A 24,180-nucleotide genomic window follows, 5' to 3' on the forward strand; every position below is an offset into this window, starting at 1 on the left:
CATATTCCAAATTACAGTGTGATCGTAAGCCCTCTCTATCAAGTGACCCTGAAGAAGAATGATTTCAAACGGGGCCCTGTGCAACGACAAGCCTTTGAACAAATTAAACGGGAGATAGTTCATGCAGTAGCCCTTAAGCCAGTCCGGGCAGGACAGGATCCAAAAAATATGCTTTACACCGCAGCTCGGGAGAACGGCCCTACATGGAGCCTCTGGCAGAAAGCACCAGGGAAGACTCGAGGTCGACCCTTAGGGTTTTGGTGTCGGGGATACAGAGGATCTGAGGCCTGCTATACTTCAACTGAAAAAGAGATATTGGCAGCATATGAAGGGGTTTGAGCTGCTTCGGAAGTGGTTGGTACTGAAGCACAGCTCCTCCTGGCACCCTGACTGCCAGTGCTGGGCTCGATGTTCAAAGGGAGATTCGCCTCTGCACATCACGCAACCGACGCTACGTGGAGTAAGTGGGTCGCACTGATCACCCAACGGGCCCAAATAGGAAACCCCAGTCACCCAGGGATCTTGGAAGTGATCATGGACTGGCAAGAAGGCAAAGATTTCGGAATATGGCCAGAGGAGGAGCTAGTGCATGCTGAAGAGGCTCCACTGCATGATAAAGTGCCAGAAAATGAAAAGCAATATGCCCTGTTCACTCATGGGTCCTGTTGTCTTGTGGGAAAGCATCGGAGGTAGAAAGCTGCTGTATGGAATCCTGTACGACAAGTTGCAGAAACTGCTGAAGGAGAAGGTGAATCGAGTCAGTTTGCAGAGGTGAAAGCCATCCAGCTGGCTTTAGATATTGCTGAATGAGAAAAAGGCCCAGTACTTTATCTCTATACTGACTCATGGATCGTGGCAAATGCCCTGTGGGGGTGGGTTCAGCAAAGCAGAGCAACCTGCAGTGCAGAGGCAAACCCATCTGCGCTGCCGCATTGTGGCAAGATATGGCTGCCTGAGTACAGAACCTGGCTGTAAAAGTATGTCACGTAGATGCTCACGTACCCAAGAGCCACTGAAGAACACCAAAACAGCCAGCAAGTGGGTCAGGCTGCTAAGATTGAAGTGGCTCACGTGGATCTGGACTGGCAACATAAGGGTGAATTATTTCCAGCTCAGTGGGCCCATGACACCTCAGGCCACCAAGGAAGAGATGCAACATATAGATGGGCTCGTGATTGAGGGGTGGACTTGACCATGGACACTATTGCACAGGTTATCCATGAATGTGAAACATGCGCTGCCATCAAGCAAGCCAAGCAGTTCAAGCCTCTGTGGTATGGAGGATGATGGCTGAAACATAAATATGGGGAGGCTGGGCAGATGAATTACATCACACTCCCACAAACCCACCAAGGCAAGCGTTATGTGCTTACAATGGTGGAAGCAACCACTGGATGGCTGGAAACATATCCCATGCCCCATGCCACCGCCTGGAACACTATCCTGGGCCTTGAAAAGCAAGTCCTATGGAGACATGGCACCCCAGAAATAATTGAGTCAGACCACAGGACTCATTTCCAAAACAACCTCATAGACACCTGGGCCAAAGAACACAGCATTCAGTGGGTATATCACATCCCCTATCATGCACCAGCCTCCGGGAAAATCAAACGATACAATGGACTGTTAAAGACTACACTGAGAGCAACAGGTGCTGGGACATTCAAACATTGGGATACACATTTAGCAAAGGCCACCTGGTTAGTCAACACTAGAGGATCTGCCAATCGAGCTGGCATTCCCAGTCAAAGCTTTTACAACTGTAGAGGGGGATAAACTCCCTGTAGTGCACAAAAAAAATATGCTGGGGAAGACAGTCTGGGTTACTCCCGCCTCGGGCAAAGGCAAACCCATTCATGGGATTGCTTTTGCTCAAGGACTTGGGTGCACTTGGTGGGTGATGCGGGAGGATGGGGAAGCCCAATGTGTACCTCATGGGGATTTGATTTTGGGCGAGAATAGCCAATGATTTCAAATGTGTGATGTTAATTGCTGTATAATACTGCATGTCATCACTTCTGTGGTTGCTATATGCCATATCAACGGTATTACAGTAAGAATCACACAGATTAATGAAGAATGAATTTTGATGAAACTGAGCAAAGTGCAGCAGTGATAGAAGCTGACAAGTGCAGCAGTGATGCAACCAGAATTGGCTTCAGCATGCAACAATCCAGCACCACATACCATCTCTCCTGCCCTGAAGGACTGTTAACGACAGATAGAGCCAAAAGTCATGGACTAAATGAACTCAGTGGACATTTTAGAGGGATGGCCCATAGACTAATGGAATGATATCTGTGTGTATATATCAAAAGACAGAAAAAGTGGTGGTGATTAATTGGAATGTATTGGAAAGTGTGGGACTGGGCATGACGTAGATGGTATAGAATAAGGGGTGGATACTGTCCTTGTTCCGGATGGGATAGAGTTAATTTTCTTTCTAGTAGTTGGTATAGTGCTGTGTTTTGGATTTAGGATGAGAATAATGTTGATAACACACTGATGGTTTAGTTACTGCTGAGCAGTGCTTACACAGAGTCAAGGCCTTTTCTGCTTCTCACACCACCCCACCAGCGAGTGGGCTGGGGGTGCACAAGAAGCTGAGAGGGGACACAGCTGGGACAGCTGACCCCAACTGACCAAAGGGATATTGCACACCACATGATGTCATGCTCAGCACATTAACTAGAGGAAAAGCTGACCAGGGGTCCACTGCTCGGGAACTGGCTGGGCATCGGTCAACGAGTGGTGAGCAACTTCATTGTGCATCACTTGTTTTGTATATTCTTTTATCATTATTACTTCCCCTTTCTTTTCTGTGCTATTAAATTGTCTTTATCTCAATCCACGAGTTTTACCTTTTTTTTTTATTCTCTCCCCCATCCCACTGCGGGGGAGTGAGCCAGCAGCTGTGTGGTGTTTAGCTGCCTGCCGGGTTAAACCACAACACGTCATTTCAATCAGAACGATTAAATTATTAGTTTCCTAGTATATTAGCATATAATTGGTAATAACTAATGAGTGCTCATAATTCTCTGCCTTTTTGTAAAGTCCTTTTCAAGCATAGGAGCATTCACCTGGTAGAAGGGTGAATACATAAACCGTTGTCACATATGCATCTGAATACTGTTACACAGCACAGCCAAAACCATGGAAAAGATGTACAGTCCTTCTGAATCTATACCTCGCAATGCTCAAGAAATGCAAGAGAATTTTTAGCTGAGATTAAACGAGCGGATGCTGCAATTTTACAATAGTACAATATAATAATACTGCAATCTTCAATAAATGGCCTAAGAGGGTATTAATTTTATACTCTAGAAAGACTAACGTGCCTTTCTTTGAAAGAAAACATGACTCTAGAAGCAGAATATTTGAGAAAAAGATCAGTTTTTAACAAAAATAGGATGAATTAGCAAGTACCGTACTAAAGAAAACATCAGTTACAATATCACATATGTAAACAAAAGAAAAACAGTGAAAGCTTTTACTGTAGTATGCCTTGTTAAAAATCTTGACAGTATTTTCAAATCGTCAAGTATTCACCAGCTGTGTTAACAAACTTAGCCGCCACCTAAGGTGTGCTTTTTCCCCCCAGATCTAGCAAAATGCAGCCATTACTACTTTTAGACTTCAGTGTGAAGCAGGGATTTTTCCTCTCTTTGCCACAAGGGGAACACCTTTCGGACACTTCAGTAGCTTCACGGGATGGCAGAGAGGAGAAGGGAAAGTAACAAAAGTAAGTATCTATTGTTATTCCAGAAACCGCTCCCTTCTAAAAAACCCTAGATTTTCTTGCACATCAGTCCAAGGCAAAGGAATTAACTCCACCGATAATCAAAACCCATAACATATACCCTTTTTTTTCCCATTTAAAAGGCTTGGTGTATCACTTTGTCTTCTGTAACAACCACATACTGCACAGGGAGAAAATCAATTTTAAAATAGTAATGTAAATGTAAGATACTTTTTCCAGATAAATAAAAGCAGTAGAATAAAAAAAAATAAAATCACACAGGGACAAATACTCATCCCAGAACTTACTTTGCAGCAAATATAATACGCTAAAGATGTGCTGTAAAACTTGAGAGGGAAATCATTGATTCAAAACACTTTCCCACAGAGTGAGGTGATGTAAGTTAACAGACATTCTTGGACAGGATCTATTAAGCCCGTGTCTAGCTCAGCAAGAGGCATTTCCATAGTCTCCTTAGATTTTGTGTACTTCAACTTTTAAAGGTATAATAATATTGAAGGGATTTATCATAAAATAAGAGTTAATAAATACACTCAGAAACATCAAGTTATATCTGCTCTGCTTACAGCTTGCAAAATATCCAAAGAAGCTTAATAAAGAAAATACAGACTTTGGGAAACAGAAATTATCATGAAATCCCTAAAAAATTCTCTGGACTGAAAAAAGAAAATTAAAAAAGAGGAGAGCAAAAGAGAGAATGAAAGAGAAAGGGCAAGAAAAAAGAAGAGAAAGAAAGAAAGAAAAAAATAAGAGGGAAAGAGAGAGAGAAAGAATATGAAACTAACCTTACTCACAGTCAAAATGTCATTCAGCAATCTTGTTTTCATTCCTAGAAAGTACCTGTATTAAACCCATTTTTATTAAAAGTGGGGTTTGCTGCCCAGCTTGACTTTACCTTCTAAATATATATATATATATACAGACATACAATCAATTTTTGACTCCTGATCAGAATAATTCATTTCAAATCCTCATTTCATTTTTTTTTTCTCCAAGACCTGTTTGGAGTTTCTATACAAATTTAGGAATATCAAGACCTTGGGCTTCACTGCAGGTGTTCCCAGTGTGTGTTATCAAGAACAAATTCTTAGATATAACTCTCAAACACCATGTACCTTTTATATAATATTTTTCAGAGTTTTGGTGATGAAAAAGAAATACCTGATATAGCTAGGAAACTTTGTTGTAAATTAAATTTGTAACATACCTGTATCTATACACTTATGGATAAGTACGTATTGGGTGTGCGTGTCCAAGCATACACTCATATATGCATTATACTTCTGTGTATACGTATATACATGTGTATGTATTTATCAAAATCTTCAAAACAGATTCAGCAATTAAACAGGTTTTTTTCAGCAATTAATACATCAGTAATATCCCAGCTTTCCTAGTTTCACTTCGAGATTCAAATTCACCATTATGCAAAACTTTTAATAAACCAAATTAAAAAATACAAAATAAAATCCACACATAGAAAAACTTGATGTGTTTCTTTTGTTTGACTTTTGTAAAACCATTGAAACTCGGTGCTCACTTTAAAATTTCAGTTAAGAGAGCTGTCAATTAAAACTATTTGTGCAAGAGCCTTGCTTCTTTAAATGAACGGATTTTAGTCATAGCTTCCCCAGTGTTTCTTCATGTTTTCATATCTGCTACACAGGAGCAAAATGTACAATAGGACACTAGAAATCCCACTTTGGTAGGCTGGAAGACTGAGATCAAATCTACAATTTTTCACTCTCTTTTCCTATGAGTGTCTCACACAGTTTAAGTACTAGTGATATTTGCTACTTGGATACATTTACATAGAAATATTTCTTCTACACTCCCTTGAAAGTCAATAGGAGGTTTTCTGTTGACTTCACTGAGGTAAGGATGAGGCATTACACAGCCAAAAAAAGCCATTGCTCTTGATGACCCACGGTTGGTGTGCATGCACTCCCTTTTCAAGTTTTACTCTTTTACCACCTCTTTCCCTCTGAGTCTAGAGAAATGCAATAAAGACTGTATCTTCTCTACAACCTCTGTCTTAAATAGTGGGGAAGGAAACAAGAGAATGAAACTGAAGTGGCTGGCACTATATCCTCTATTCCTGCCACCTAGCAGTACAATAAGAAGTCCTTTTTGCAGTATAGAGACAAGACTCGTGTGCAGTCTACCTTACAATAGTGATGAAAAAAAAGAATTGAGCTGACTCAAACTACAACTGTGTGAAAGAATCCTAACATACATTTGATTCTAATGCATACCTCTGATACATAACTATATTTAATATCTGCTGCCTTCTCTAATCTTTACTGAGTGCAATGCTATCACCTAGAAATGCAAAACTGAAAACAAAAGTAAGCATTTCTCTACAAAATATTTTGGTTAGATTAGAACTGGTGAGACTGTCCTACACACTGGGAGTATCTTCACAGTGTTTAATGAGTGTTTTAATTACAGAAACTTTAAGTCAGTGGGTTTGAGCTTAAGAGAAATCATGACAGTAAGTTTTAAAAGAACTCTTCACCTACACTGTTTCTATTGGTAAGTTAGCTGGTACAGAATATGAAATTGAATAATATTGCAATCAATGTCAAGAGTTTAACATTTTGGATTTCATACACTAAATGTCATTCGAGTTACACTTTGAAGAAGTGCATTCCAGTGTGATACCTAATCGGCAGCCTTCTTCATAGTTACAGTTTTCCTACTTTGTTGCCAAGCATCTGCATATTAATAAGTAACGACATTTAATGAGAGGAAGCACTCCAAAGTAACACACTTAACTCGCTGTCTTTATTCACTGTATCATAGTAAAAATGTACACTTATGCCAAAGGGAAGTTATGCCTTTAAACTGCAACTCTAAATTGCAACTAACATGCTGAAGCAAGGATGTCACAGTTACACATAATTACCATTTCTACAGGAGCCTGTTTCCTGTGGTGACAGTAGCATATTTAAAAGACAGCATTTTCAGTCTTTGATGTCACTTTTCTCAAACAAAACTGTTTTTTCACTAAGAGCCCCATTCAGTAGCCCAGCCTTATCCAGTAAAGCACTTAAGCATATGCCTAGATCCCATTTATTTCAAAGGAACTTAGGCACATGATTATGATTTTTTTTTTCTGAAAAAGGATTGAACTTAAGTATATGTTTCAAATGCTTTGTCATATGGGAACCTAAAATAAGAGCATAACTCCTAACTGCAATACTACTAATACTCCTGACTACCCAGGATTTTTAGTGACAAGTTTTATCACGTTTTACAGGTTTATTTTTCCAAATAATGTTTTAGTATCACCTTGTCTTATCACATAGCATATGCTGTAAGCTTATTATAAGCCAACAAAAAGTTTGAAAAAATATTAAGCTTAATCATATTTGAATCTTTAATACTTTACCAGTACTCCTCATGCCTTAAAGACCATAAGCTTTAAATACCACAGAAGCTTTTTTGTTTTCATATTTGAAATGAGAATGCTAAGAAAGGTATCTGCTGCTTATACAACAGGTTGTAAACCAGAAATTCACAGAGAAGCCAGGGGAAAAACCCTTCCTGTGTCTCCCGCATTTCTCTTTCCATCTTCTGCTTTTTCTTATTCATAATCACTGTAATAAAAAAGGTGTTTTCCTAGATACATATTACAGAACAAAGAATGCGGTGTGATTGGCTCTGTTACACTACCAAATTTTTTTCAAGCAACCTAGCTATAAATGGTGCCCAGATTGTATAGCAACAGAAACTGTCATTGATTCCCCTTCTACAAAATACCTCTGTGATACTCAAAACCTGAGGAAGCCCTTTTTAGCAACCCTATCATTGAAGTCACCCTTTAAAGAAATGCTTACTGTCTAATAAATACCTCAGTGTTGTTTGTCAGGTTTTTTTAATTAACATCCTCATTATAACAGTCTGTGGTGGTTTTAATATTTATACGCTACGGGTGACACATTGGGAAGGCTGTGTCATCATCATTCTTCTAACAGAAAACTGGGTGCAGTTTTCCTCTGGGCCCTTCAGTGATTTTCATGACTAGGGTAGACCATAGTGACTGCTGAGGTATGTATAATGCACTGCCTCTTCTTCATAAGCTGATTACATTTTCTCTCTTAGGATAATTTCTTACAGCTAGAGCACAGAATTGAAAATTTAGAAATGTATTTTCCATTTCTCACTGGGCCACAGACTTCCTGTGTGGATCTTGAACAAATTGTTTTACTTACTCTACCTCTGCTTTTCACATCTGAAAAGTAGAGATAAAAGCAACAGGAGCACTTCAAGGCTTAATTCATTAAAATTGGCAAAGAACTTTCAGGTCAATGAATGGAGGCTGCTACAGATTAACATATTAAAAGTTTTAATAATTTATTTGTGATCTACTTTAACTGATGGAAGACGCTTCTAAACTAGAAGCAACAGGAAAATTTCACACTATGTCACTCGTATACATGTCCTGTTTTATAGACCAGTAACTGTAACTGAATTATATTAATGCCTTTCCTCCATTTGGGCTGTGTACCAGAGTACTAACATACACTTCAGGAATAACCTTCTTCCAAGGGAAAGTTAAAATAAAGCTAAATGCAATATGCAATACATACATACTTCATGTTTATACACACATACATGGCACACATACAGAAAATATGTGCATTGAGATACTAGTCCAAAGAAAGGGAAAGATTTTTTCTTGATTGTGTTACAAGGCCATAATTCCTCAAGCTCAGTGATACATGTTGTAGAAATGCTCTGAAATAAAATGCATGTAATTAACTAATATATGATTTTATATAAGATCCTTTGTTTAATATATCTTCGTATTAATGCACTGTGGTTAAAGGAAAATAAAATAGTTAGCCGAGGAAGAAAAGAGATATTTGTATTTTTAAAAATAATAAAATCTGCTTTATTCCAATAGCATTTTTCCTCAGGATTTTTTCCTTTTAAAAATAAAAATTCCATTTTCCTGTCTGAATTCAAAATGATTGACTGGAGCACAATATTAAGTAATAAATAAAACAGTCCCAGTGCCTGAAAGACTCCTGAATAAAGAGAAAATTATTTTTGGATTTTCCTTCTGATCAGATATGAAATATTCTGAAACGCCACCTCTATAATTTGATAAAAAGCTTGATATCCCCAAATGAAAATAGGATTCAGCACTTTCATTTTTCTGTCTCTAAAGGCACCTCTAGGTAAACTGATTTTAAAAAAATGAAAATCTCAAGCATAAAGGTGGGAGTAATGAAGCAAGTTTAAATATGCGCTGACCTTTGAAATGAACTGCATTCCATGTTGTTTGGCCAAGAAGCTGGCTGTGTTGCTGTCTCCATCAATTTCCACAGCATAAAAGATGTGGGTTTTGGAGCTGCCCTGCTCTCTGGTGGATGTTGATAGGCATCGCCGCAAATACACCAGTGCTGATAGTAACAGCCATATGTTCATTGCTCTGAAATATTAAAAAGAAATCCACAAGGGATAAAAGTGTAAGCATCTTCTTTTGTTGTTGTTGTTCACCATAAGAATTTACCCAGAAGTGGCTGTATTTTATTTTCCCCTTCTTTGGTTAAAAAATAAAATCCTACAATCTTATATTTAGTAACAATACTAAACTAAAAAGAAGCAAGCAAAACAAAACATATTATTTTTGGAAGCTAAGAGTATTATGCTGTTTGACAGTATCTAAAAGCAAAGTAATCTCATGTTATATGATTTTATTCATACAAACTCAAAAATAAAAATGTACACTACTCTGCAGCTTTAATTATGTAATTATTTCTTTTTTCTACTCCTGTTTTATTATATGAGTTTCAGGAGTTTTATTCAGTGATTTGCTAATTTCAAGCTATTCTCTAGACCTGAAGGTCAAATGGTATTCTCTGAAAAATTTCAGTGTTTGATATCAAAATGGAAGATTGCCACTTGAATGTATAGCAATTTTAATAACAACCACTAATCTAAATATCTGTATATCTCTTCTAAGTCCTTCTGCAACATATTTTATCAAATATCAGTTTATAAAAGAGTCTTATGATCTAATCATATATTGCCTAGAAAAATGAATGATAGAAAGATGACAAAATCAAGATTACACATATGAGAAGTACTACAGGTATCTTAATTAGGCAATATTCATACCTGGCTGAAAATTGACTCTGTACATGCTAACTCTTAGGCACTAGATCCTAGCTTTAAAAATATGACAGTAGCAAGTAACAAAATCATCTTGAGTGATATCCTGGTGTTTCATCTGCGATGAAATAACAAGGGTACCTTTTAAGTAGATGTATTATTAGGTGCAAACAGTGGTATAAATCCAACTAACTTTTCCACCTACATTCCCATTCTTTTATGTACCTGTTAAGATCTGTACAATAACAGAATTTAAAAATTAATTTTGAAATGGATGGGACAATATAGTTTTGCATGTTATAGGTGGTCATGTTCATTTATATACTTCATGCAGCAATTTTTATTCAAATAGTCTTTTAAAACAGCAGTTAGATATAAATTATCAGTGGGACCATACAAATATGTAGAAATAAACCATTCTATCAATCCAATCTTTGAAGATATACATCTGTCTTTCCTAAGCCATGTCTTTCAATTGCATCCTTCTTGGAAGTCCAAGAACTAATGCAAAGCAGCCAGTGACTGAATTCCACCCCCACACCCAGTAGTAGCTCTTTTTAATATTAGGTGCAAATTAAGGTGGAACAGAAAAAACAGTTTATCTTGTATCTTGCAGTCCACAATAATAGAAACCTACGATCTTTAATAAACACTGCCAGACTGAAAAATATACTTAAGGTATCTGCACAGTTAAAGATAAAAATCAGATCTTGAATGAGATCCTACCAGTTAGATACTTCTGAAAAGGCCTAGTAAAGCCTCTCATATTGAATCCCTACTAATTACGTTAGAGTGTTTCTGGATTCTGATTGCTATCTGAAGCAGAGACAGAGCCTCACAGAGGTGGGGGATTTTTTTAGCCAGACATACACAGTCTAAATTTCTCAAGTTCCTCTTCAAATCTTAGTTAAATATGTAGCAGGGACACTACTGGTTTTCCACATGGTGTTTTTTGGAACACCAGGGATTGAGGTAGCGGGAACTGCAATTTATTTCTGTTGTCTAGCTAAGCAATCAGATTACAACCCTATGAAATGAAGCCCAGCAATCACTGGACAGGAAGCCACGAAGATTGTGGAGGATTAAGTTTCAACTCCTACCTGTAAGAAGATGTATATTTCATCGAGTATTGTCCAGGACAATGCAGGAGGCTAAAGGTTACTTGGCTTGGTGTTTCTTCTGCTAATGCAGGTCTACTTTGCATGGGCTATTTATTTATATAGCGATTGAGTCAGAAAAAAAAGGACATTACAGCTCAGTCTACTCTAAACATGATTCAGAATGGATTTCAAGCAAGGTCTCCTATCAATTCTAACGCAGTCTGGAGCCATTTTGATCTCCACAGCCAGCTTAGGCTAATGTAGTTGGCCTGTATTTAGAGTAAGCCAAAGGCTGAGGAAAAGAAAAATACAGGTTCATCCCCCTGTAGAGAGAGACGTAAGGGTAGAGCACCATACTTTTCAGTAAGGGACTGACACCACTGCAGTATTGGTAAAAGTGTTTTGGAGATACTTCTCTCCTCTGATACTATATTCCTTGACATTCACTTTACTGCTTTTCAAATCAAACTATTTTGCTAGTACTGAAGTAGAGATCTGCAGAACTTACTCATTTTTTCAAGCTGATAGGTTTGGCAAATTTGACCTGATCTGGATGGAGCCACTCTGCAGATTAATTTTTTTGACTACCAATCAATTTTCTGGGAGGAAAAAGGAAATAAAATACAGAAAAAAATTCTACAGACAACACAATGCAAACAAGTCTGAAAGGCATTTCTTATATACTAGTGGCTTATGCTAAGTGTTACTAGAACTGGAAAACAAAATACTGGGAGATTAAATGGGAAACAATACAAAAAACAATCATGGAAAGCCTCTGCTATTCATATATACATTAGGAAGCTTCAACCACCAATATAAAATTAGTCATATATCACATCAAGATGATACTTAGCAAAACACTTGATTGACAAACTGGAGAAAAAAACCTCTACAATTAGTAAAATTTCAGATGTCTGTTTCTGAAAACAGATGGTAATTCTGCAAATGTATATTTTCACAGAAGAGTTATTAATTTAATAATTTTCCTTTCCACAAAAATATCAGTTGACTCAATTCTTGCTCTCCAAGAAATTACAAATCCATCCTAGAAAGTGGAGTTGGTAAACCCACTCAGGCACACCTTCAAAGCAAAGTCAACAATTTAAAGAATATTTCACAGGTACAAGTAATAATCGGACACCTTTGTAACCATGACACTGAAGCCAACCAAAACAGGTGTAGTTTCACCCCAATTATTAGCTCCTGAAAACAAAGTGAGTGGGGAAAATACATTATTTTACCTTTACAAAAAATCTATCTGTCTACTTCTTCGTGGAAATCTTTGGGTCTCACCCATAATGTGGAATAGGGACTTAAATTCAGCATGAGATGAAGATTTACCCAAACTTGGAGAAGATACAAGGCTTTGACAACTGCAGTCACAACAAGGTCAGGAGAGGCAAGTAACAGTTGAAAACTGATATAATGAGAGATTCCACCTGCACAAATTAGTCCCCATCCCAAGACTGACCCTATGTTTTTAGGGACATAGGCAATGTTTTTCCCTATGTTCCAATCCATATATTGGGAGAACAAAGAGACTGTCTCATCTATACTCTCCAAAGGCAGTACTAATGGAGGGTAAATTGGACAGAGGAGGATCTGTGTGGCAGTAGAATGGGAGAATGGACAGCAAGGGGCTGCTGTTGGGCATGAGTGAAATTGGTAATTTATGTTAGGGGCCTTGGATTGACTGATTAGGATGACTAAGACTGAGAACAGAGCGCCAGGGCAGTGGGCATATTGCTTGATAGCAAAAGAGGGTACAAAAGAACCACAATACCAGGGACTGAGTGAGAGACTGATATAAAGAAATGATTTGCATACCTGGACTCACTGGGACCTCAGATGATATGAAGTTAGTTGGTTCAAGTGACTCGAAGTACAATTGGTTAAAAAGAACTAGAAAAAAGTCAGGAATGACAGTGAGTCTGGAAAGGTTCAACATTAGATGAAGAGATCTGAATGATTTAGGGAGGGACAGATTAGAGAAAGGGGGTAACTGAAAGAAATACAGAGTGTTGAGGAACAGCTGATTGCAGAGAAACAAATGCAGCAAGGAACCACCAGCGTGCAAGCGCGATTGTCTGGGCAACGAGGCCCGGGGCAAGGATATTAGCTCTGAAAGAGGATAGGAGGAGAAAGAACAAGTAACAAGGAAAACTTAACCAGGCTGTAAAGAACAAACCAGAACACTCCAAAACCTTCAGTCTAGCTCTTCTCCAGAGCCTGGAAACAAATCCTAACTTTCAGATCTTGCTGTTCCACTGAAACTGGAAAACACAAAGGAACCAAGTGTCTTAATTCTAACTACTGAGCCACAGGGATTGTTAAAGCCTGGTACTTCGAAGAGTGCGAGTGTGTTCCTTCAAACAGCAATGTTCTCTGCTGTGGATGTAAAGATTCCAACCCCATCTATGCCTCCATGAGGATATCAGCAAGTTGCCAAGGGATGACATTTCTACTTTAATCACCCTGCTAAGAAAACCTCAAGCATGAGTTAATCATACACACAACATATTACATTAATAAAATTTTGCTAAATCCAACATTAAAAAATTCCAAATTAAGCCTATTGGTGTAAATTGTAAATAGAGGGTGAAAGGTATTTTTAGAGGCGAGGAAGAAGGGCAGTTAAAGGCCTGAAATTATTCAGGATTCACAACTTAAAATAATAAACTCACATATGGTTGATTGCATACAACACATCTTCTTTAGTATCTGCCTTTATTCAACTTCCACAGTAAATATGACATATCCTAAAGTAGGCTCTTGAGGGCTAGTAACCAGTGACATCCATGATTAACGTTATACGAGGGGACAGATCCTATACAGGTCAGTGCTTCAACCTGTCCTAATCTTCTGTTTCTTCAACAATGAATTTTGAAGAAAATGCTTTGGTTTCAACAGTAAAGATTAAACTTTACTTATATACACTGGAAAGCAATTAAATTCAGAACACCCAAGCTAGAAAGAAGATTCATAATTTTATTAAATTCTGCCGAGGGGGGAAGGAAAGGACAGATTTAAATTTTTCCTCTTGCTGTGACAAATACTGTAGTATTGTGCAACTGAAATTCCACAAAATGAATGAAAACCTAAAAATTTTCTAAACTACATATATGCAAGAACACAAGAGGCTTATTTTTAATAACATGATATAATTAAGATGAAATAAAATATAAATTAAATACAAAATATCAATTAAACACATAATTTATTGTAGTCACCTCTCTCTAGGTAGTCAGTAGCTACTACAAAACATAGAGTTGTCAGGTTTTGTTCTTTTTTTTAAATGCAGCTGAAGTTATCCTGCAGTGTACTGCAATCTGCATATTTGTCCCATTAACAGAATCTAATTATAAAAAAACAACCAAACAAAAAAAAAAACCCAAACAAACAACTCCGCTGTTATTCTGGTATTAGATCAGGAGTATAAGATACTATAATATAATAAAAAAATATATACAGTTACTGTATTAATCAAAAGGGTAGAGGATTGATACTGGATTTGTAACAGGTCTTTACTCAGTAGACCAACTAGGATCAATGCTATGGCAGAAGTGTTTCTATCATTAGGTACTTGTTACAACAAAGAGTATTTTGAAATAACACTGAATCTTTTGTACAGGGTCAGTAACAGATGAGCATCATGTTTTACAATTACTAGTCTTGAGAGTGTTCTGGGTTTGTTACATCAGAGATTTCAATTTAAATTCTAAATAGGAATAATAAATCCTACAACAAATTAGTAGCTTCCTGAAGTTATTGCACAATGCACGCTTACGTTTCTGAATTGCAATTTTGCTAGGTAAGCCCCTACACACCAAAAAAAGACTATATTGGTGTTTACAGTCACACACAGAAAAATAGCCAGATGTGAACCTAAATTTCTTAAGGTGATTGAAGCTAAATATGGCTCAATTGCATTTAACAGTAAAACCCAGTGATTACCACCAGAAATATTTGCCAAAATGTTGGAAAAGAACCAATTACATGTGAAGCAATAGCAAATTTCTACTTTTTGTCAGAAGTGTCCGTTGTTTTATAAAATAACAAAATCTAACTAGGAAAAAAAAAGAAACACTGGGGGGAGGGTTAATGAAAAGAATTGGCTGTCTTCGTATATCATCTCCCATAGAGAAAAAATGATCCCCTTTAATTGTAGTGAGACATTCTTTAGTTTTTGAGGAAACACTGCAAAACAGCTGAACTACAGGTACCACTTTTTGAATTATGAACAGTTTTCTTACCGGCTTTGTATCATATGCTGACCAAGTCTAGTTTTGCTCCGGTTTATGAAATATGACAAGACCACAGTTAAAGCTGATCTATGCCGCAGGCTATTCGTGTTGTCTACTCAGATGGTATGTCATAATGCCATGAGTCCAGATACTGTGCATTCTTTGTTTTCTTTCATTTATTTTACCGAAGTTTTATAACACCAGAGACAGAGGAAAGATCCAAATTTATGGCATTGTTTCTCCCAGCTAAGGATAAGCACCAAACCATGAGGGTGTATTCAGAAGGATCTCCTGTGATGCCTTAGACCTGCAGAGACAGTGTGTGCTGTTGATTTTGCTTTTTTCACTGAAGAATCACTGAAGTGAAGAGTATGTAACAAAGCACACATCATTTTATTGCATTTTTTCTAAGCAATATTTTTTTGGTTTTAAAATGTATTGGTACTGGCAACCACTTTTTAAAGGATTATCTAAGAAACTGTCAGCATTTCAGCATTTTCCAGCTTTATCAAAGCACTATCAACTGTCCTAGAAAGTTACTGATACAGCTTGGAGTTTACCACACTGTCAGAGGACATCACTGAGCGCCAAGAAACTTCGAAAATTAGCAAATTCTGTAGACAGTGTTTAATCTTGAAAACAGGAACATTTATGATCAAGTGCATTTTGTTCTTTTAGTTGCTACCATTTTTGTTGGAAAATAAGAAACAGGACAATTGCACACCGCTCCTCAGCTGGATCAATCTCAAAACGTTTTACAAACCACATGCACAATAACATGTGAATAATAAATAGAAAATATTAAAAATACAAAAACACAGCTGCCTAGGAGTTCGGACTGTCCAAACTGTTTATTGAAAGACTGAACTACTATAAAACTTCTGGAACCGAAAGGGAGGAATTAGTTGTATCTAATCAGCATGTTACTGTGAATTAAGTGGTACTACTCTGGCCATGTGTTCTAACAGTATAAATATGTACAGTTTATAAGAAGTGCAACTATCTTCTATTACACTAAATGAAATATTTGAGGAGAAAATAACAAGCTTTTGGGCATGCAAGACTTTCCTCCAGTGTGAAGTAGAATTAGCAATCTTCCAAACTAAATAAAAGTTGAGAACAATTGCTCTGATTTTAATTTAATCAAACTTCCCAATTCAATTCACTAAAAGATAAGATAGCTCATAAATATGGGGAGGAGAAATATTAGAAAGAAAAAGACAATACATTTGTTTGCTCCTATGGGACACAGAGAGAGAGAGAGAGAAAGAGAGACACAGGTAATTTATTGTCTGTGCAGCATGGAAAGGTTATCCTGGGGTGGCAAAAAATATAATGTGCCATAAAACCAATGTCTCTGTTGAGTCCATGGTTTTTAGTGCCCAGTAGAGTTATGAATTTTAGTTCCAGAATTATCTTTTGAAGGTATTTCATATGTTTCCCTTGCGCAGCAGGGCTGAGAGGTCAGAGATGAAGTGGCTGATCTGGATTAAAGCAAATGTGACATAGCTATGCAAGCTGGGATTCAAAATTCAATAAGGCTTGTATAGCTATCTGTCCTGGTTTTGGCTGGGATAGAGTTAATTTTCTTCCTAGTAGCTGGTATAGTGCAGTGTTTTGGATTTAGGATGAGAATAATGTTGATAACACACTGATGGTTTAGTTACTGCGGAGCAGTGCTTACACCAGTCAAGGACTGTTCAGCTTCCCCTGCTCTGCCAGGTGCACAAGAAGCTGGGAGGGGGCACAGCCAGGGGGGCTGACCCAGACTGGCCAAGGGGCTATGCCATACCGTATGGCGTCATGCTCAGTATATAAAGCTGGGGGAAAAAGAAGGAAGGAGGGGACATTCGGAGTGATGGCATTTGTCTTCCCAAGTAACTGTTAAGCGTGATGGAGCCCTGCTTTCCTGGAGATGGCTGAACACCTGCCTGCAGATGGGAAGTAGTGAATGAATTCCTTGTTTTGCTTTGCTTGTGTGTGCAGCTTTTGCTTTCCCTACCAAACTGTCTTTATCTCAGCCCATGAGTTTTCTGACTTTTACTCTTCTGATTCTCTCCCCCACCCCACCAGGGATGGGGGAGTGAGTGAGCAGCTGTGTGGTGCTTAGTTGTCAGCTGGGGTTAAACCATGACACTATCCTACTTCAAGGTTCTCCTTAATTGCCAAGAGTGTTTGCTCCCAGAAACAAAACTAATGCAAAGCCCCCACTTAAGCCATTTTCAACTGTTAGAATAGTGTGACATAAACTTAAACCAGTCTTAAATGATAGCTGAAAATTATTTATTTATGATGGTGATAGGACCGCTACAGAAAATAGAAAACCTATACCTGGTATTAAGCACTTGCTTCTCTCTGCTGTGACAAAATTGAGAGAAAACCCAGAAAGAGTCTTGAGACAATCTTTTACCCAGTATAACTTCAATGAACTCCTGAGCTTGTTCTAAAGGACTTCCAGAATCCATATTAACCTCAGAGTCAGGAAAGGCAAGGAATGGCTCAAAACTCTTGGTTTAGGAGAACATTTTCCCAGTGTATGCAGAGGCGTAACAACTTTGAACATGTTGAAACAATAATTTGGAAGGCTCCAAGATTTCTTTACTGTAGTACCACAAACAGGAACATTGTGGTACAACATCCCTGTTGTGCTCAGGAACATTCCAAGCTGAAGTCCTCCAAGAGATCTTTTGGGATTTTTAGAGAGTAAATTCCAGCTGCCAAACCGCTTAGTGGATGAGGGGAAGGCTGGGGATGTTGTCTACTTGGACTTTAGTAAGGCCTTTGACACTGTCTCCCACAGCAGTCTTCTGGAGAAACTGGCTGCTCATGGCTTGGGTAAGTGCACTCTGCGCTGGGTTAAAAACTGGCTGGACGGCTGAGCCCAGAGAGTGGTGGTGAATGGAGTCAAATCCAGTCAAAATCAAGTTAGGTGGAAGTGTCAATCTGCTGGAGGGTAGGAAGGCTCTGGAGAGGGATCTGGACAGGCTGGATCGTTGGGCCGGGGCCAATTGTATGAGATTCAACAAGGCTCAGTGCCGGGTCCTGCACTTGGGTCACAACAACCCCATGCAACGCTACTGGCTTGGGGAGGAGTGGCTGGAGAGCTGCCTGGTAGAAAAGGACCTGGGGGTGTTGGTTGACAGCCGCCTGAACATGAGCCAGCAGTGTGCCCAGGGGGCCAAGAGGGCCAATGGCATCCTGGCCTGAATCAGGAATAGTGTGGCCAGCAGGACCTGGGAGGTGATAGTGAGGCTGCACCTCGAGTACCGTGTTCAGTTTTGGGTCCCTCACTACAAGAAGGACATCGAGGTGCTGGAGTGTGGCCAGAGGGCAACAAAGTTGGTGAAGGGTCTGGAGCACAAGTCTTATGAGGAGCGGCTGAGGGAGCTGGGGTTGTTTAGTCTGGAGGAGGCTGAGGGGAGACCTTATTGCTCTCTACAACTACCTGAAAGGAGGTTGTAGCGAGGTGGGGGTCGGTCTCTTCTCCCTAGTAACAAGTGATAGGATGAGAGGAAACGGCCTCAAGCTGCGCCAGGGGAAGTTTAGGTTGGATATTAGGAAAAACTTCTTCACCGAAAGGGTAGCTGGGCATTGGAACAGGCTACCCAGGGAAGTGGTTGAGTCTCCATCCCTGGAGGTATTTAAAAGATGGGTAGATGTGGTGCTTGAGGACATGGTTTAGTGGTGGACTTGGCAGTGTTAGGTTAACAGTTGGACTCGATGATCTTAAGGGTCTTTTCCAACCTAAACGATTCTATGATTCTATGATTCTATATCTCAGACATGCTATACTGTAGAGGTTTACCCACTTGCTGAGTGGTTATCCCGCACTTAAAATTGCCCAAATTATGCTATCACTCAATGGATGATATAATAGATAAATTAAGTGTTCCAAATTACATAGGCTGTCACGCTCACTTCTGTGTGCTTCATAGCTAGTCAGTAATAAGGCTGAAAAAATTCTTATGAAACGGATACAGATATAAAGGGTACCAAAGGGGAGAAAGAACAGTTTCTCCCCTGACTACGCTCCTTCAAGAAATGAGAACAAGAAACAAAACTGAAAGAGGGAGGTCCAGACAAATTAATGTTACACATTTAATATATATAAAATATATCTGAAAGTTTACATATGTATGGAAAAAGAAATAGAATAAACAGGATACATAGTGGAACTGTACAAACAAGGATTACATTAAGAATGAGAAAACACATGATTGAGTCATGCTTTAAGTGTTTTTAAGGGGCTAGAATGAAACTTCACAAGAGACTTAACCATCATATCTAAAGAGTATATTTTCTTGAAGCCCAACAGTCTTAATACGCAGTCTAAGATGAACAACTTAAGCACTTAGAACTTTTGTCCTTTTGCTATTAGACCAACAAACTCCTATCCAGCCCTCCAAACAGTGTGAGCTAATGCAAGCCTCTTTCCAGGTTTTGGCTTAAATGTCAACCATGTATTTCTAGAATATCTTTCCCTTACCTTAAAGTCAACAGAGTTTTGGTCTTCTCTATAGTAAGACTCAATTAACTCAGAGCCAGCTTAACTTGTTAGAGTTGCAAATGACTTTTTTTTTTTTTTTTTAAGTAACTCAGAAATACCTCTTTCATGTTAATGCTTATGGTAGTATAATACATAAGAACAACGAACAATTTCTACATTTGAATTTTGGGCATTCATTGTCACTGCCAAGCCACTTGTTGGCATTAAGTTTTAATAAAAGACAGTCCATCTACAAACTTTCTTCCCTTCTGTGAAAAACAACAGATACTTCAATTTAACACCAAAATAGACCTTCAGGATGACTAACACAACAATATATTCCCCCACAGTTACCAAACAAAAAAACTGGAGCAGCTCTTAAAACATTTATTTGTCTTATTTTATTCCATCACCAAGGTGAAAAGAACCAATCATTCCATACAGTTCTGCGTATATGCCCTATCCCTGGAAAGATTCAAGATCAGGTTGGACGGGGCTCTGAGCAACCTGATTTAGTTGAAGATGTCCCTGCTCATTGCAGGACTAGATGACCTTTAAAGGTCCCTTCCAACCCAAACTATTCTATGATTGTATGATTCTATAGCTTCCAGAAAACAGAGGCTGTGTGATGTTGTAAAAATTGTGTTAAACGTCTTAATCTATTGAGAAGCCTCTGCAGCACACAAAAAGAATCAATTGTCATTTTGAGAAGTTTTGAACTTATGCAAACCAGAAAGTATTAATTGTTAGTTGAAAAAAGAAAAAAGAGCAAATTTATGTTAGCATCACCATCATTATGGGGAATGTAATCTCATTGGACGTTCCATGGAAGACCCTTTTTTACATCTAAAGAGCAAGGCAATAAAGTCATATCCTAAGGCTAATAAAGAACCTGTTCTACGTAGTTGCTCAAAACCAAAGATACTTAAACATATTGCACTAGAAGCATAACTTGCATCTGGTCTGATCAATAAACAAGGATTCTATGTACAGAATACTTGAAAAGGTGATAGTAAAAAATCAGAAAGGTGAGGATCATCTTGAAGCTTCTGCAGGATACTAGGTGATTACTTAGTGCATGAACTGTATCATTTGTCTATAATTTAGAAAATGAACTACATGATATAATAAAAAAATCAGAATGTGAATAATAAGACATGGATGTAAACTCATTCTTCTTTCTATACAAAATTCAAGGAAAAAAGTGTGTTAAAAAATAAACTGCTTCTCTTTTTGAAATGATTGTAGAACAGAATGAGTAGCTTAGAGTGTTAGGCTGTCTGATACCCAATAGCAAATGGTTTGCCAAGCCCTTCTTCCCCTAACAGGTTTACCATTATTATGAAGACAAGGGCCTAAGATTACCAAAAATGAAAACTATCTGGTATGCAACTTTTTAGCATCTATTCAATTTATTGGAGCTAAGAAATCTTTTCTACAAACTTTACTATCATTAGTAAGAAAATTCAAACCAGAGAAGTATTGCCTTCTTGTAACAATAAAAAAAAGGAAAAACAACTTTCATTTTATTTAATAGATTCATTACTACAGATCATTCCCCTGAGAAATATTCTATACAATCACAAAGGACACTCAAATCTGAATCTTGCCTAAGAGTCAAGAAGAGCTGGAGGTGCTTCAAAATCACCTTTAGCTCAACAGTGATTTCTACAGCCAATTAAACAGTGGAATTGATGGACTCTGAGAATGCCATATGCTGCCCTCTGCTGAAAAGATGATCATTATGACTTGAGGTCTTAAGGCTGGAAGGTCTGACAGAAGGGAAAAATAAGTGGAGGATCCTCTGATTTCAGGGATGTGGATAATTCCTTTAGGGAGAAAGGAAGATTAAATGCTCACCTGGGCAAAGAAGAATTTCACAGAACATATGGTGTATATGTATAAATTATCTTGACAAGAACATGAAGTCAGCAAGTTGGTTATCAGAAATATAACTATTGAGAACTACATTGATTCATAAATGTCTTTAAAATGGCTACCTGTCAAGTAGTTTAGATCTAACATGTGACTTACTTTGAAGACATTATCATATAATGAGGAGAATCTTTCAGAGTGAAAATATATTTTTTTTACCCTGTCCATACTGTGTTTATTGATTGGTGCATATAAATGTAGATGTATGTATTTCAAAGTCACTGTGAGAAACTTAGCAATAATGTTGCTGTTAAATAATGAAATGCTTACACCCACTTTGGAATACTTTACCCTTTCACAGACTCTTATATCTTAAAAAAGAAAAAAAAAAAAGAACAAAAAAAAAGGAGATATACTGGGCATTTTTCTAATGCTTGCTGTGTCATAGCCCAAACAACAGATGCACAAAAAGGGAACAAGCATTAAAGAAACAGGCAGACTGTATGTTACATCAAGTAAAACTATCATTATGTTTCATGGAGCAACAGTCTGAGGATGGTATAATTGAACTTCTCAACCAATAGCTTAAGTCTATGGTTTTAACTGAAAGAAAAGATACGAGAAAGACACCTAAATATAATTACTTTAGTAATATTTTCTTCTAAGAAGTAACGTAGTCACCCTTCCTCCTAAGGTAACGCAGTATTCCCGCACTACAGTACCAGACAGCAACAACAAAATTAAATGGTATCTCAGTGATGGTACAAACACATTTCTACTTTTATCTACAAAACAATATGTACCACCTAGAATAACGTATAAAATGAAGACTGAAGTACTGTCATAGACCACATTTCACAGGATTTTATAAAAACAGTTGTCCGTTTAGCCTAGATTTCCCCTGCTAGAGCACTTTGTTATTATGACTGTATACATGAACTTTTCTTCTGAATATTGTCATCTCATTGGCACCATACATACTCCATTATATGGCACAGGAGGTATAATATACACCAGAATTCACATGCATGTTGCTGTTCCCTGGGATGATTGCCACAGAAGAATCAGTGCAGTGCATTTTGAAGCAGAGTAATAGAGTATACAATGCCGAAATTTCCGTTTAAATGATACACTTGATGCCTATTTCCCATAGATGACAGGTATTAACCGGTGTTCACTATCAGCGTCATAGTATGTGATTTATCTTCACCCTATCCCTACCTTCATATATCTAACAGTTTATAAAGTGTTAGATTTCTATTAATGCTTTTTGTTACAATGTTGTCATTTTCTGCAATGTTTTGATAATCAGGAATATTGTTTAATTTTCATGCATAATACTTTAATGTAAGAGGATTCTACTACATGACAATCAAGGGAAAAAATGTTGGTGGATTACCAGCAGCCATGTTTGAAATACTGTCATGTTTGATCATCCTTATTGATACAGATTTGGTCAGACAAAATGTTAATATATATAATTAGGAGCTGTTACTTACATTATCAAGGGATGATACTTTTATATTAACCCAGAAACCAAGCTATTGTTGTTAAACAAGTTAATTGTAAAGAACAGTGCATATAAATGTAGAGCTTGATGGGGATGAATGTCATCATAAATCATGCAACAGCAGGAACTACATAAAATATTCTGGATATTGCTATGTTACCCATAACTATAAATATCTCCGTAGAGGGGCGGAAATGAAAATAGGAGAAAGAAGATGGGTTTAAGCCATTTTTGTGCCCTACATCTGATGGCTGCAACAAAATTTCCAGTATTCATTAGAATAGCTGCATGACTGCCTTCATTTATATACTACTTCTCAGAAGCTAGGTGAAGCAGAGAATAACTAGGGAGTCCCGATCTGTTTCAGCTTTGCACAGGTATAGGAAACCGAGGGATGGGCACTCATTCATTCCACAAAACTGCAAACTAGGTGAGCTTTTTTTAATCAAAGAACTAGAATGGGATTATCTATCCAAGATTTTATGTAGTTACAATTATCATAGTTTGGGCACTTATTTGGAACAGCATTTGCTCAAAATATAAATTTTACCATAGTTCAAATAACAGCACCTATTGACAGTCATCTACATTTTTGTATACACACATTTTATATAGATAACTTACCCTCCCACCTTGAAAATATGCTATCATATAACTAGTGAGCTCTAGAAATAAAGGTTGTAAGATAAAAAGCGGGCATCCCAAACTGAAATCTGAAGGCAGATTATTATTAATTTTTTAGTGGAAGGAATGGCATATTAGAGTCAGGTTAAAACTCTTGCAGTTCGAGAATGAGTCTGTGACATCCAAAGGTGCCACTTGATGGCCTGGCTCTGGGGTGCAGGAGGGCAGTGACGGGTCAGGGTGAATGCCAGGAAGGAGCCAGCGCTGGCAGGCTAAGAGACCCTCAGTGACTCAAAGAAGAGCAGCGAAACAGTCCAAAGGGAAAATGCCTACAGTTCTGGGGGAAACTAAATACCAGAAGCTCTACGGCAGCATTCTTTGAGATGTTCTCAGTACCAGCTACTGGCTCAGACAGAGTGGGAGTCTCCACACGTGCTTGAATAAATGACATCAAG

General features: G+C 37.9%; 1 protein-coding gene across 10 annotated transcripts in view; it reads right to left on the reverse strand.

The window, feature by feature from the left end:
- Positions 1–24,180, reverse strand: part of LOC148053403 (uncharacterized) — a 200,170-nt gene that overhangs the window by 139,135 nt on the left and 36,855 nt on the right. For 8 of the 10 annotated variants that reach the window (XR_015708432.1, XR_015708430.1, XR_015708433.1 and 5 more), the window contains one exon: positions 9,026–9,203. The exons of the other annotated variants lie outside the window; for them this stretch is intronic. Coding sequence is in view for 2 of the 8 variants with exons in the window: in XM_087775782.1 (XP_087631908.1) it covers positions 9,026–9,203 (178 nt within the window). In the remaining 6 variants the exon portion in view is untranslated. The remainder of the gene's footprint in view (positions 1–9,025; positions 9,204–24,180) is intronic. 10 annotated transcript variants of the gene reach the window in all.

Source organism: Nipponia nippon, unplaced genomic scaffold (genome assembly GCF_047370975.1).
Source record: "Nipponia nippon isolate SJK-2023a ecotype South Korea unplaced genomic scaffold, ASM4737097v1 scaffold_4, whole genome shotgun sequence".
NCBI lineage: Eukaryota > Metazoa > Chordata > Aves > Pelecaniformes > Threskiornithidae > Nipponia > Nipponia nippon.